This window comes from Sphaerodactylus townsendi, linkage group LG03, assembly GCF_021028975.2.
Source record: "Sphaerodactylus townsendi isolate TG3544 linkage group LG03, MPM_Stown_v2.3, whole genome shotgun sequence".
Taxonomy (NCBI): Eukaryota; Metazoa; Chordata; class Lepidosauria; order Squamata; family Sphaerodactylidae; genus Sphaerodactylus; species Sphaerodactylus townsendi.
The window spans coordinates 16,883,552-16,898,473 of NC_059427.1; the positions used below are offsets into that span (position 1 = coordinate 16,883,552).

General features: G+C 44.2%; 1 protein-coding gene across 1 annotated transcript; it reads right to left on the bottom strand.

The window, feature by feature from the left end:
* Positions 1-1,152: 1,152 nt before the first annotated feature.
* Positions 1,153-13,878, bottom strand: LOC125430161 (E3 ubiquitin-protein ligase TRIM41-like). The gene is made up of 6 exons (XM_048491954.1): positions 12,615-13,878; positions 11,291-11,386; positions 9,279-9,509; positions 7,010-7,032; positions 5,703-5,830; positions 1,153-3,024 (listed from the first exon to the last, which is right to left on the bottom strand). The coding sequence occupies exons 1-6, from the start codon at positions 13,548-13,550 to the stop codon at positions 2,504-2,506; spliced, it is 1,935 nt and encodes a 644-aa protein (XP_048347911.1). The 5' UTR covers positions 13,551-13,878; the 3' UTR covers positions 1,153-2,503.
* Positions 13,879-14,922: the final 1,044 nt, after the last annotated feature.

Consider the following 14,922-nt stretch of genomic DNA (forward strand, 5'->3'; position numbering starts at 1 on the left):
CCCATCAGAAATGTTATCCCCCTCCCCATGGCAGGGGGTGGATCCCAGCTTTGCCTTTGCAGAAAAATTTCCATACAAGTAGACTTAACAAAATGCAGGTAGGGGTTATTCTTTCCACTAGCTTTTTCCTTGCGGAGCATCTTTTCGGTTTACAAGGGAGTTTTTCACAGATGGGAACATTCCAAAAGGTGACCCTCCCCATGCAGTTTTGAAAATGGTGGATTTCACTGTACTTCTGGTCTTACACTGTACTTATTCTTTGTACATTGACTACAGTCCTACAATAGTCATGGAACACATCTTAAGTCAGCCTGCCTGATCCTGGCCAAAAGATCTTAATTCTCTGCTTTGAACCCTTCATCTCAAAAACACAGGCAAGCGGCAAGGGTGTATACTTGTTTACTTCATTTGTACCCCATTTTTCTCTCCAGTGGGGATTCACTGTTCAGTTTAGTGTATATATTAGTGAAATTATCTGCAAAATCTGAAAGTGAGTTTTTTCATGGACCCCCTCCAAAATGCAGAAAAGTCCACAGACACCACCAAATAAACATCCCCCATCAACCTGAATTGACCAGGCTTTGCTATCAGGACAAGCAGGGGTCTAGAGTTGGAAATGGCCATCTTACAATCCAATCCCACACTCAGTGGATGAAATCCAAAGCCAGAGCATTCCCAAACAGATAAGCCTCTTCAGACATGCTTACAACCTGGACAAGAAGAATATGCCTTGTTGCCCTAATAGAGACTTAATGTGTGGAAATGGGCAAGTAAAGCTTATGATGGCATCAAGGTAAGTAACAACCCATTAAACTTCATCCAAAAGAACAGGGCATTATTCTCCAGGCCTGCCAGCAACAGAGGCACCTTTCTTCCCCTCCCCTAACTGTTTGACTGTCCTCTGTTTTAAAAGTTATATGTAAGACCCAAACCAAGAGACAGTCAGAGCTCTTTTGGGGGAGGGAATGCCGAGTCCTTCCCCTTTCTCTCACAGCAGCCCCAGGATCAGCAATGCCATTGCCAGGGATCAGACTAGGCACAAGCAATCCAGACGGCCGTATATAGACTGGTGGTAGTCGGACTGGGGCTGTGAATGGTGCCTCAAGCGTCACCCGCCCGCTTTCACCATCTGAACTCAAGACACGAAGAAGCTTAACGTGTACAACTTTATTTTATTCACTCAAGTTTTTTTGTCCAAAAAACTAAATTTTCATTTTAAGTCTCTTTTTTTTTAGCCAAAAATAGTTCCAAAGGAGCTCTGCAATGCCAAAAAGAACCCAAACACACATGTACACACACAAGGCTAAAGCCCCCAGCCGCCGAAGGGGGGGGGGAGTAGAAGGATTCAGCTGCAAGTGTATGAAACTACTGAGAGAAAAGCGTTTTAAAATAAGTTGCCTAAACCTCAGGGGCTAAGTGAAGACGAGGCAGCCATGGGGAAATTCTAGCATCAAAGCTTTAGGGTGAGCTGCAGATGTGGGCCCGCTCCTTCCAGCAGCCGTGGTCGTCCAACTAACATCCAAGAACACGCGACCCTGACCAGCGAGGACTTGCCATTGGCTGAAATACATAACCTCTACCTCACACACTGGTAGTATCTATAAACACTTGCAACCGATGCAGGAGAGAACGAAAATAACAGCCAGGAAAGAGAAAAAGGCAGCCAGGACGTTACATCAACTCACACAAGGAGAAGTGGGGAGGGACTCGGTTGCCTCTTCAAAAAATATCTGATGGCAGAAAATAATAGGAGAATGGGAAGACAAGTTAGCCTTTTTTTTTAGGAGAGAAAAGAACCAGAAGGGACGAGAGAAGTAGCTAGTGAGGAAGAAGCTGCTCCCGGGTCTAGAAGCCAGGCACGACATTTCTCCGGAAGTTGCATTTAAAATGTAGACAGCCGTTGTTAAGTGGGTTTTTTGACACTTGCTGGAAAAATTAGTTCTAACGGACATGCTGATTCCAGGCATATTGCCGGGGGAAGAAATTTCAGAATCACAAGAAATTAATAACCTATAAACTGCTTCAGAAAGACGGGGAATCAGCAGTCCCAAGGGCTTCTTCGCTGGGGAAGATTCCCACCAAAAATAAAACTGAGGAACTGCCTGTCAGATAAGGCTTGATTCACAAACCTTCTGAGGAGGAAGTGGGAGGGGATATCCTGGTGGAAAGGGTCCCAGTGGGTAATGCTGGCAGCAGAAACCCAAAACAGGAAAAGAAAAGAGATTCTAGCAAGAATGTATCTGAGCCACAACCATCTCTGTAGAGGAAGAAAAGAAAATCAAAACAATAGCCACATGGAAACACATTTGGAAAACAGATGGATCTCTAAAAGAAGGGGCACGAGTCCTTGCCCGAGGGAATCCACAGAGATACAGGAATCCACCAAGATCATGAATCCTGGACCAAGGGTGGTCCAAGAGGACAGGAGACCTTCGTGCACAATGGAGGCTACAGTGGGGACAGCATCCAGTTACAAGTAAGAGCAAAAGCAGCAGGAGCGGCATCAATTGCAGAGCTTGATGCGGGTGCCCTTGGAGAGGATGCGGAAGAAAGGAAAGATGCGCTCCCGGAAAGTGGCATTGAAAGTGTGGATGTGGGTCATGCTTTCGGCAGTGTAGAAGCTCAGCTGGCCCCGCTCATAATCCAGGTAGACACAAAAGCGCCGGAGCTTCTCAGATGGAGAGAGGGCTGTCTGCTCGGTGGCCGTCAGTGCCTGGTATTTCTTCCCATTGGTCCCCACACACCAGATCTCCCGCTTCTGGTGGGGACCTCCGCCGGACTTCTCTTTGCGTCTGGCCGATTCACGGGCCGCCCCCACGGCCCAGCCCCGCCGACCGCCCACCTCCACTTCCCAACAGTGGCGGCCATAGGTGAAACCCTTCAGAGCCAGCACACAGTAGTCAGAGTTGAAGCGTTTGGGGGTGTCAGGCACGTCTCGCCAGCGCTCCCCAAGTCGGACACTGCGGCAGTCTGAGGACAGAGTGAGCCGTGGATGGGCTGTCTCTGGGTCCAGGGTCAAGTCAACTGAGGGAAAGAAACACAAACAAGAGATGCCACGTTCACTCCTGACACAGTTTACATGGGCCAAGCGTGGAATTTCTTCAGACTCGTCTCCTGTCCTACCCAAAATGGATTGGGGCAAAGTGACTTTACTTGTACTTTGATAAAAGGAAAGAACTGTGTCTCCAGTGGGTCTCTGATGGGAATTTAGTACCTCTCAGAATTCTGGTCCATCTCAGTTGTTTAAAATTAACACATAGATCCAAGTATGTGAATCTTACTCCTTTACATTTACCCAATCTCCCTCATTTAATTAGATTACACTACTTGTCGGACAATCCTGATCCTTCTCTCTGCATGTTAGTGGCAGACTTTCTCCTGGAAATTACTAAACGCCAGTAGATTTCCTTCGTCCTAACATGCATTTCCTGCATTGTATATGCTTTTTAATCCATTTTTTATTATTGTTGTACTGCTGTCTATGCCAATAAAGGCTTGCTTCATAAAAAAAATTAACACATTTCTAGCTCATACAGGTGATATGGCTGCGGTGGGGGGCAGGGAAGGAGGGAAGGAAGGAAGGAGGGAAGGAGGGAGGGAGGGAAGGAGGGAGGGAAGGAGGGAGGGAAGGAGGGAAGGAGGGAAGGAAGGAGGGAAGGAGGGAAGGAGGGAAGGAGGGAAGGAGGGAAGGAAGGAGGGAAGGAAGGAAGGAAGGAAGGAAGGAAGGAAGGAAGGAAGGAAGGAAGGAAGGAAGGAAGGAAGGAAGGAAGGAAGGAAGGAAGGAAGGAAGGAAGGAAGGAAGGAAGGAAGGAACTTGTTAGAGACCTTGCCTGCTAATAAGGTCAGAACAAGAATGCCCGGGTTGCAGTCCTGTCCATCCCCATCCATTTTGCATTTTATGTGTTCCCATCACTAATTAAGCTAAGGAAAAATACAAAACAAAAACACACAAAAGCAAGCTTGCGACTCTGATAGAGTGCAGAAGTATTACTGTATTTACACAGCTATGCTCCATCAGCATAACATGACAGATGCCGAATTCTAGCATCTCTGGGAAAGAAACCTCCTTAATGCAGCCTTCCGTAATTCCTCAATTTCTAATAACAAAGTGTGAATGGAGGTATGGTTCTATAATCATTGCAGATGACCTGGCCTAGATTTAACTACCATCTGCACTCCTGACAGGAAGAGACAAAAACATTCCAGTTTGAGATAACGTCCCTGCTTTTTTAACCTGTTTAAAACATTGGTTCCTGTGCTTTCTCACTGAAGACTCTATGTACGGGCATGCGTGGATTTGCTGGAACCTGTGTTATCTGCTGAGAAACTGTTCTGGGCAGAGGACTCTCAAAATCTTTTTGGTGGGGTTTGACCAAAGAACTACTGTTTTGGTGGAAAAGTTTCTGTTCTCAGCAATGAAAATACTGGCTGAGATAAAGTACAGTGCATAATTTACTCAGATTCTAATCCTTAAACTGTTATCTATAATTAGGACAAGTGATGTATTCTATGTAGATAATATATTTTATAATTAATAATTGCTTTTTTCCTGGTTCTGACTGGCATCTGGGCCATAATAAAGGCTGACTGGTCTTAGCTTACAAGCAAGCAAGCAAGCAAGCCTTTATTGGCATAGAGACTAGTCTTAGCTAAGAAAGAGAGTGCATCACATTTCTCTCTAACTTTTGCAGAAGTTTACCCAAAAATCTGTGTGGCTTGCCCTCAATTTTGGCAGGCGTTGTTTTTTTGGGGGGGGGAGGGGGGCGGCAGCGGGTGGGAGGCATAATCTAACAAGCAGTAGTGGAATCTGTAGCGAACCAACAATGTCCTAATCTGTGGCTTTTGAAGCCCTCACCGAAACCACCTTGGTATTTGTAATCAACTAGTTGAAGCTGCCTACCAGTTTTCACACCTTACTTAACTAACCTAACGCCGGCCTGTGCACTTTTTTGAAAAGGTAGAAGGGGTGAAAATTGATCCTCAGTGCTTTGAAGAAAACACATAAGCCTCTTGTTAATTCCCCTGACCGTTTCCATAGTGTTTTGGAGTGCTCTGAGTATATTACAAAAAAGGCGAACAGCCTTTCTGATAACTCTACAAGGTGGCTCAGTGTTTACCATCCACACACTGTAGATATAGGACTCAGCCTTCATGAAACATGGCCATCTAATGAATTTCTGAGACAGCAATGATACCCAGATTTAAAAACAGCTAGTAAACATTCCCTGAATGAACTGGGTCCAGGATCAGAGCAAGGAAAGAAGGTCCCAGAGAGGTCTCCTAGGACCATATCAGCCCTTTAAGATCTTATTTGGAGATTCTGCTACACGTTCCCTCATCTGGGCAACTGTTATGTGGGCCATGGCTTGCTTAGAAGCTGCAGTGACTATGATACTGGACCTCATCTATATCATCCTTCACGAACTAACTTAATTCCAAAAGGTGTTTGTCATTCAATGCCTATGTCTGGCAATGATTCTTCTGTTAAGTATTCTGCTAATTAGTTTGCTGGGTTTGTAGTTTGTAGAGGCTTTAAAATATATTATAGTTTAAACTTCATGTTATGGATCTTATCTGAGACCAACTTTGAAGTCTGACATACACACACCAGCCATGAGAAGTATTACAGCAAACATGACTCTTCCATTGCTATAAAGTGGGCAGAATGACAGGAAGGGGAAGGGAGCCCGGATGCTCTCTACCTTGAGGGACTTTGCAGAAGAACTTCTCCATCTTCTTCATCAAGACGTCTACAAGGAAATAGTTCCGATATTTCTTTCCTGGGTCCACTGCCACCATCTCAGGATCCTGGAAAGTTAGGTTCTCACACCTGATGGAATGAACATATGAGATTCCTATGCAAGGTATGGATAGGGTAATCAACAAAGAACTGACTCGGAAAAAAATATCCATGGGAGTCCAGTTCTTGGTACCCAGCTCCATCCTGTCCTGCTCCCATTATTAATTTTAACACACAAGCATGTGACACACAACCAAGAAGAAACAGAAAAGCAGCAAGATTAAATAAAGGAAAATGAAGCAGAAAGTAAAAAACAAAAGGACTGTTGGAAAAGTTTGGAAGGTGGTATTTCAGGTGTCTGTTCCTCTTAGGCTTGTCAACTGAAAGTGTCATAAGGACATAAGAACTAGCCTGCTGGATCAAACTAGAGTCCATCTAGTCCAGCACTCTGCTACTCGCAGTGGCCCACCAGGTGCCTTTGGGAGCTCACGTGCAGGATGTGAAAGCAATGGCCTTCTGCTGCTGCTGCTCCTGAGCACCTGGTCTGCTAATTATTATTATTATTATTATTATTATTATTTATTCCACTTTTATACCGCCCTCCCCCAGAGGGCTCAGGGCGGTTCACATCATAATACAACAAGTGGGTAACAAATAAAATACTAAAAATTCATCAGTTAAAAACAGCGCTCCTAATTCAGAAACAATTAAAACAGATGGCGTTCAGCTATTAGCTCCCCAACTCCCCTAAGAGGGGGACAGCGGATCTTAGTTGTTAATGTTAATGGGCATTTGCAATCTGAGATCAAGGAGGATCAAGATTGGTAGCCATAGATCGACTTCTCCATAAATCTGTCCAAGCCCTTTTTAAAGCTATCCAGGTTTTTTTACCAAAGCACCATTTGTCACAACACCCCAATCCTACAAAATGACATTGGAGCTTGTTTCTTGGCAGCAAACCAGCATTATAGACCAGGTTTGAACAGCAGCTTAGAAATGCGATTTGTAGACAAGTAATGAACTACAAATTTGTTGAATTACTAAATTTGGATCTACAAAAAAACAGTTCTAAACCAGGAAATCTTCAGTCTTCCAAGCTAACATTTTCTGACAACTGAATATCAGGTTTCTTGTCATCAACCCAAAGAATCAAGAGAGTGTGGAAAACCACCAAATCCCCCCCCCCCCAAATGTTCCAACACACTTAGGAGCACAAGCCAATGAGAAATTTAAAGAAGGGGCAGCAGTGGAGGAAAAAAATCAACCAACCTGACTAGGGTGCCTTTGAAATCCTAGGGGAAAAAAAAAAGAAAATTAGATTAAAGAGACTGCAACTGCAGGAGTAACAAATTACGGAAAAAACCCCAGGTAGCTTTTAAGATGGAAATTAACTATTTTCATTCCAGTTTTACTCAGATAAGACATTCTATATTTTTTAAATATAGAAAAACCAGGTTAAAAATGAAGAAGCACCTCCTAATAATGAAACTATTTATTGAGAGTTATGAAATTTAGTCTGGGCAATCTTTCCAAGGACTGCATTCAAAATGTTATTTCTATCCTTAAGACAGAGGTGGGGAAATACCCTTAGACAACAGGGTTTAGTGTTGGGATATTAAGATGTAAGTTTGCTATGTGGAGGAGTGACAGCCACTCCGACCTACCTGTGTGGGGCAGGGATTACTTTAACTAGTCACATGCAGAGCAAAGCCTCTAAATCACGGTGAAGCTTAGTGACTGAATTCTCCCTTAAGACATTCATCCTTTGCCCGACACAGCCCTTAACTCTTGAGGTTCCTGGTTCAAAGTAAAAACCTGGTATTTACCAGCCAATAAACAGTGAATGCATCAAATTTTAAAAATTACTCCGGAACTGATTAAATAAATTATTGGATATGCCGGCATATCCCATAGAAATCAATGCATATAAGCACAAATCATTCCTATTCTATTCTAAGATTCTTATTTGGGGCTTTGCCAAAAAAGACGTGGGGGAGTACTAAATTCCACATCTGAGAAATTCAGTGGTTAGAGAGTGTGGCAAGTTTAACTATAAATGCTATTACATAGGCCAACACATGACTTCACCGAACCTCCTGATACTGTGTTTCCCCGAAAATAAGACATTGTCTTATATTAATTTTTGCTCCCAAAGATGCACTATGTCTTATTTTCAGGGGATGTCTTATTTTTCCTGGTGTTCTGTTCGCCGGGCATGCTTCCAAACAAAATTTTTGCTACGTCTTACTTTCGGGGGATGCCTTATATTTTGCACTTCAGCAAAACCTCTACTACGTCTTGTTTTCAGGGGATGTCTTATATTCAGGGAAACAGGGTATGTGTCCTTGTCACAATCCTATGCCTAAGGCTGAAAAATGAGTGGCCTCTACACCTCAGGGTGTTCACGGGCCCGAAAGATGTCCACCTTGCCTCAACCAGGAGTAGGGCTTTTTCAGCCTTAGCTCCAGGCTGGTGGAATGCTCTGTCCAGTGAGACCTCAGCCCTGCAGGACCTGATGAAGTTCCACAGGGCCTATAAGACAGAGCTGTTCCACCAGGCATAAGGTGGAGGCAGCTACCGTTTTTTCCCCCATCTTAGCCACAACCTCCTCCATCCTTTTCCACCCTCTTCTCTTCAGTGGGTTTAGAGTTGTGTTTTTATGAATTGCCATTATATGTTGTTTTAAATGTTGTTTTACATTGATTTGACTGTTTTATATGAAATGTTGGAAGTTGCCCTGAGCCCATGAGGGAGGAAAGGAGTTAGGAAGCAAGCCTCTCTTCTACAAAGGCCTGAGGTCTTTGTGAACATTTTTCCAACAGAGCTAGATTTCCCAGGCACCCCCAGAGACTTATGTTTGGGCTGGGGGAAAATGGAGGAAAATCAGGAGCGGGTGAGGAAGCAGCTTAGATAGAAAGTACCTAAGACCCTGACAAGGGAGGGAGAGCATACAATTTTTCAAGCTCAGCAGTAGTGTGGCAGCTTTTGGAAGGAGTCGATCCAAGTAGGTCAGAATCACTCCCACCATGGAGCGAGGGATCAGGAATTGACAGGAACAGGAACTAAGGAAGACAGTCCCAATAGGGACCATTGTTGTCACTCAGACATTTGGTTAGTCTCCCTGCAAGTCCCCTCTAGGATGCTGCTGGTTGCAGGGGTAGGGGCGAGGGCTAGGGTTGGGTTTTTAATGGATGTTTTTATTTAATGAGATGTTTTTAATGCTGTAGTTGTCTAGAGATCCTGTACATAGGTGGAGTATAAATGTAAAATAAATGTTGTTGGTCGGCATTAGTGCCGCTGACCTACAAGGTGGCACTATTGACCTGGATAAGCCAAAGGTCTGACTCAGTATAAAGCAGTTTCATGTGTTCACAACACATTTTGATTCTGTCAACTCATATTTCAGGTCTTCCGTATTACACTTGTGTCAATGTCCTGTACCACCCCAGCCCACCTAAACCTTCATGCCACAACACAATACACTGCACATTCTTCCTACCCACTAGTAAGGTGAGGAAGGGGGAGAGAATCAATGAACCTTGAGCAACTGCAAACCATCCTGCTTGCTCTTGTCCTCAGCTTCTGCAATGAGGCGACTGAGCGCAGCACTCTGCTCCTCCAAGTGAGTGATGTTACTATTCTGGCGGGCTAACAGAATTTCATAGCGATCTTCTAGCTGGTGCAGGAGCAGCGCCTGTTCCCCCACAAGGAACTGGTGCAGCCGCTCAAAGTCCGACTCAAACTCTTTCATGTCCAGTTTCATCTTGCTCTGCAGGAGAGAAAGGATGAGAACATCAAAAACGGATGGGCAGGAGATAGCAGAAACATTTCAGCAAGGCAAAATGGAAAGGTGTCTTCATTTCCTTCCCTCAGTTTATGAATCAACAGGACCTGATCAGAGAAAGCCCTGTACCTATCATTATAAAGCAATGGTAATCACAATGTATGAGTCTGGATATTTAGGAGAGCAACATTCTCCTGAGTAATCAGGTAGATCATATCAATTACTTTTTATTGACATAAGGCAGTGATGGCGAACCTATGGCACGGGTGCCAGAGGTGGCACTCAGAGCCCTCTCTGTGGGCACACACAAACAGAGTTCATCACGTGGGGGGGGGGGAATTGCCCCCCCCCACACACACACACATCTAGGTTGGCCTGGGCCACTGGGCTCGATTATTAGCATTAAACCTAAGACCTAGTTTTGGGGAAGCCGTATCAGTAACCCTGTTAAGCGCTGTTAAACCCCACTGATTTTCATGCAAAGAACTAAAGCATGATCCTTTACCTGGGAGTAAGCTCAGTTGCTGGCAATGGGGCTTGCTTCTGAGTAAACCCTCCTAGGGTCGTGGGTCACCCGTTCGAAGAGTTGCATGGTTGCTTCAAAGCAAAGTCACCTTTTACCACCAAGCTTACTCCCAAGTAACGCACGCCTCAGAGCCAACCATTTCCCCTAAACTAAAACCTCAGTATTCAGGTTAAATTGCCGTGTTGGCACTTTGAGATAAATACGTTGGTTTTGGGTTGCAGTTTGGGCACTCGGTCTCAAAAAGGTTTGCCATCACTGACATAAGGTGCCCCAATTTAATTGAACGATCGATTCAAACAACAACAAAAGTTTATAGTAAAACTTACACAAGTTTACAATTAAAAAGCTATGCTAGAGTATTCACAGAAAAGGAAATATACATTTTAAGATGCTACTGCTCTAATGTGTAGAATCAGCTAAATAGGTTTTGTTCATAAAAAGTTAAACGCAGATGTGTTTCTGTATTAGTTAAACGCAGATGTGCAGATTTAACTGTCTGACCAAAACTCAGAGGATTCATCAACTATGATTTCTTTCATCATGAAACTGCAAAGATTAAAAACCCCTAAATTCTGCAAAGGGGCTAAACAAGGAAACTCACAGCTATTTTGTTGAAAAGTGAAGACTTTCCCCTTCACTCAGACATTTGGTCAGTCTCCCTGCATGTACCCTCTATGATGATGCTGGTTGCAGGGGTAGGGGCAAGGGTTAGGGTTGGGTTTTTAATGGATGTTTTTATTTAATGAGATGTTTTTAATGCTGAAGTTGCCTAGAGATCCTGTACATAGGCGGGGAATAAATGTAAAATAAATAAATGCCACATTTTAAGTACTCTGCCCCTCCTATTCAGCATTGGGATTATAGCTATAAAAATATTCTGGATAGGCTGGTACAAGGAGATAAAGACTTCAGGGCACAGAGACACTGAATATCTTGGAAGAGACAACCAGGTGTGATATCTCCATTCCTCCCAACTGAACACATGTATGGGTAGGCATGTTCATGGCACATAATCCAGCAAATTAAACCCCAGGTATGCTGTTTCACACAATGGGTTTCTTTGTAACAGGAATGCTCAATACACTAAAACAATACTACTATTTTCTTGGTAGAAAGGTGACATCTGTTCCTCGAACTAAGAGCTTTCCAGGCTCTTAGTATGCTTAAATTAGTAAACCAGGCAAACTAGGACTGCTACCCAGGATGGCAGTATAAGAACTCAGGAAAGTGTGCCACGAACCTGGAGTTCAGCTACTTTCTCTTGTTCGCTTGACTTCTGCTTTAGAACAGCTTCCAGTTTCTTCTTCAGTGGATCCAAGTGACCCTGGAGTTTGGCCTTTAAAAAAAAAGAAAGAAAGAAATCCCCTTTGAATATTAGCATCCATGTTTCTTTAGTGTACAAATGAAGAAGACTGGGCAAGCAAGATTTAAAGGAAATGCAATGCATTTTTTTAAAATGACTTCTTCATATAGTCATGAGCGGGAGCATAATCTGAATCTTTTGAAATTAAAACCCACTGGCTGGGACACACACATCTTATTGTCAGCTTGGACTCCCACCTACCTAGCTGTCACTCTCGGATGTAACTGGTACAAACAGATTTATAGCTGCCAAAGTAGAATACAACGGCTTTTTTCCCCAAAACCCTCAAAATCTCTCAACTTGGTTTTCAACAGGCAGAACACACTGCAAACCTTTAGTACTAAAACACCCCCTACACACATACTGCCTTTTTTATGTTGATAATTCTTATGACTCTTTTATTGCAGTTATTGCTTCATGTAATGCATTGAGCAGGCCTCTGAAGAAGTGTACAACACTAAGTAAAACAAATATGTAGGCAAGAGAGCCAACAGCATTGAACAATTATAATTCCAGTGCATATTATAAATATACACAACACTTTTTCCAATGGTATTTTTATTGTGCAACTGTGCCTGATGATATCCACAAATAATGTGTTAAAAAGTATGTAATGCACTACTGAAAAGGTTACGTTTTCAGTTATAGTTTAACAACCAAACATGCTACTTGTCCTGTGGTGTTCATCCAAGACTACTTCGGTCCATATCAGACAGTTCTTCACTGAACACAATATTTATGTTACATAATTTCACCTTTTATTTTCCCTTCCTCTTAAATACTTAGTGGGGAACACAGAGCTCTGCATACTAAGCCTACACAGAGTGCCACAGACTGCAGTGCTCTCCCTCTGCCCTCCTGTCTCCCACTGGGTGTTTTCATGATTTTGCTTATAGAGAACTAAAAAGCATTTAGGGCTTACATTTCATAAATATACCAATTAGTATAATTCCATACACTAAATTCTGTATCTTATGTTTATAAAGTAGTAAAATAAGAAATGCAGCATGTAGCGCCACTTTTTCGGAAATCTCAATTTTCCATAAAAACTAAACCAGAACAATCCCTGTTCGTTAATGGTATCAACATTTTTCAGAAAAGTTATATCTCTATCCCCTCTCCCCATGAACTTTCAGTGAAAGCTCATCCGGTAAGTTGAAAGGCTCTCTAAAATTCGGATCACCCCTTCCCCATTGCTTACCTTGTACTCTTGTACAACTTCCTCAAGTGGCATGACACTATGGTGTTTATGGCTTCGCGACTCCCTGCACACCACACAGATTGGCTCCTCATCAGCTTCACAGAAAAGTTTGAGCGGCTCCTGGTGTTTCTCGCACAAGGTTCGTTCAACTCGCAGAGCTCTACCTGCTGCTGAGGCCAATGGCACTCCTGATGCATCCCCTGCCGCAGCCAGCTCTACCACCTCAGCTGATGCTGTTGGGGTCTTGAGCGGCTGCGGGTGCATCTGGCAGATGATTTGCACCATATTAGCTAGCTGAAGGTTGGGGCGGAAGTTGCGGTGAGGGAAAGTTTTGCGGCATTGCGGGCAGCTGAAAGACTGGCGTGGTGGTGGAGCGGGGGAGGTAGGGTAGTCCTCCACCACAAACTCCTCTTCTCCATCCATCACTTCCTCCTCCTCATCGTAATTGTCAAAGAACAGGTCACCTCCCATGGAATCCTCCCACATCTCATCTGACCCAGGATCCTGGTCCCATAACTCTCTATCTTCTTCTTCATCCCACACTTCATCATCATCGTCGTCATACTCATCCCTAGATGCATCATCTTCTTCCTCATCCATGTCCCCTCCATCCAGGTACTCATCTAAATCATCTTCATCATCACCATCTTCCTCAGGTCCCAGGTCATCAATTCCTCCATCATCAGCTGTCCCCTCAGAACTAGGCCTGTAGTCACCATCCGAGCCAGACGCTCCTACATCATCTCCTACTTCCTCATCTGGACTATCCCCAGCACCCCACAACTGAGTGATACACACACGGCAGAAGTTGTGGCCACACCCAATGGATACTGGGTCAGTGAAGTAGTCCAGGCAGATCGCACAGACAGCCTCCTCGTGGAGGGTGACCACAGGATTCAGGGGGCCACCACCTGCAGGCACTGAGGCTGTTGCCATGGAGTCGTAAAGTTCGCCACACTACGGGGGAGGGTATTGCTGGGTGCCACTCACAACTCAAGCCTATTTCTCCGCTCAAACGGACTACTTTCTTGCCTAACAGTCAGCTTCTCCCTGTCCTGCTCCGCTTCTTCCCATTCGAGCTGCTTTTCTTCCTACTCCGCAGGCTCAGCCAGTCCTCCCAACTTCCCTCCTGCCTCTGACAAGCCCCCCTCCCCCCTTCTGTTTCCCTCCTTAACAAATAACAACCTCGACTGCCCAGGTTAAAGAGACCCCCCCGAGACCTTCCTCCCTCACTAAGCTAAGAGCACGACACTCTGCCACACCCCGGCAGCGGCAACTCTATGGTATTTTATAATACGCCACGCCGGAAATTGAAGGGGAAATTGGGCGGCACCTCAGCCCTCCAAATGCTCCTCTCTATGATATGACAGGGCTTGAGGAAACTACACTGGGCATCCTTTATGACAGGGTCTTCGTTACCGTTCCGGCCAGCTGGGAATAACATCATCCGGGAACTGACCGGAAGTTCCTTTATGTTTGGAATGTTTCTATGGCTCCCTAGGATACAGAGACAGAGAAAAGACACTTTAGTGGCTTTAGCATGTAAAGCTCACGCGATAAGCTGTTTGCTCTGGGCGCCACAATCGAAGTTGCTTTCACAGTCTTAAAGGGATTTTTGGTGAAGGGGGTGGGAGAGAGAGAAATGGCAGGAGACTGAAGTGGGGGAGGGCAGAGTAAAGGGGGCTCGACGAAGAGCCTTCCCTTTCAAGAGGCCAAGAAACTTCTCTGCTAGGTGTAGGCCTTCTTGATTTATGATATTTTTATTATTATTTATTTGATTTAATTCCTTGCTCACTCCCACTGAAGCCGGCTCAGAGTGGTCACCACACAAATATGCTATAAAATTACACATAAATACCATAGGAAAGTAATATAAATTGCATAACAAGTTTCAGTTTGCCTAATTTACAGACTTCGGGGGAAGCGGCTTTTCGTAAGGGCAGAGATTATCAAAACCCAGCAGTTTGTGTCGTACCTTGAAGACCAGTGGAGATGCTAGTGCGCTAGAAATTGTACTGCCTTAAAGATGGACTGTCTTTCCATCTCCCCCCACAAACAACAGCTATAGGAGTACACTACCCTGTTTTTCAACTTGCAAAGTCTAACCCATGTTACATGCTAACACACTGACACATTCTATAGGAGACATAATGCAGAAAGGGGGTGATTTTTGAGTCTGCCAGTGGTTTTTCTGCACATATTCAAAGGCGAGACAGTATTCTGCCTCTTCTTCTTGTCCCCAATAGAGGTCCAAACATGACATTTACACACAGAGGACTCATACATATATTAATACATTTGGATATGC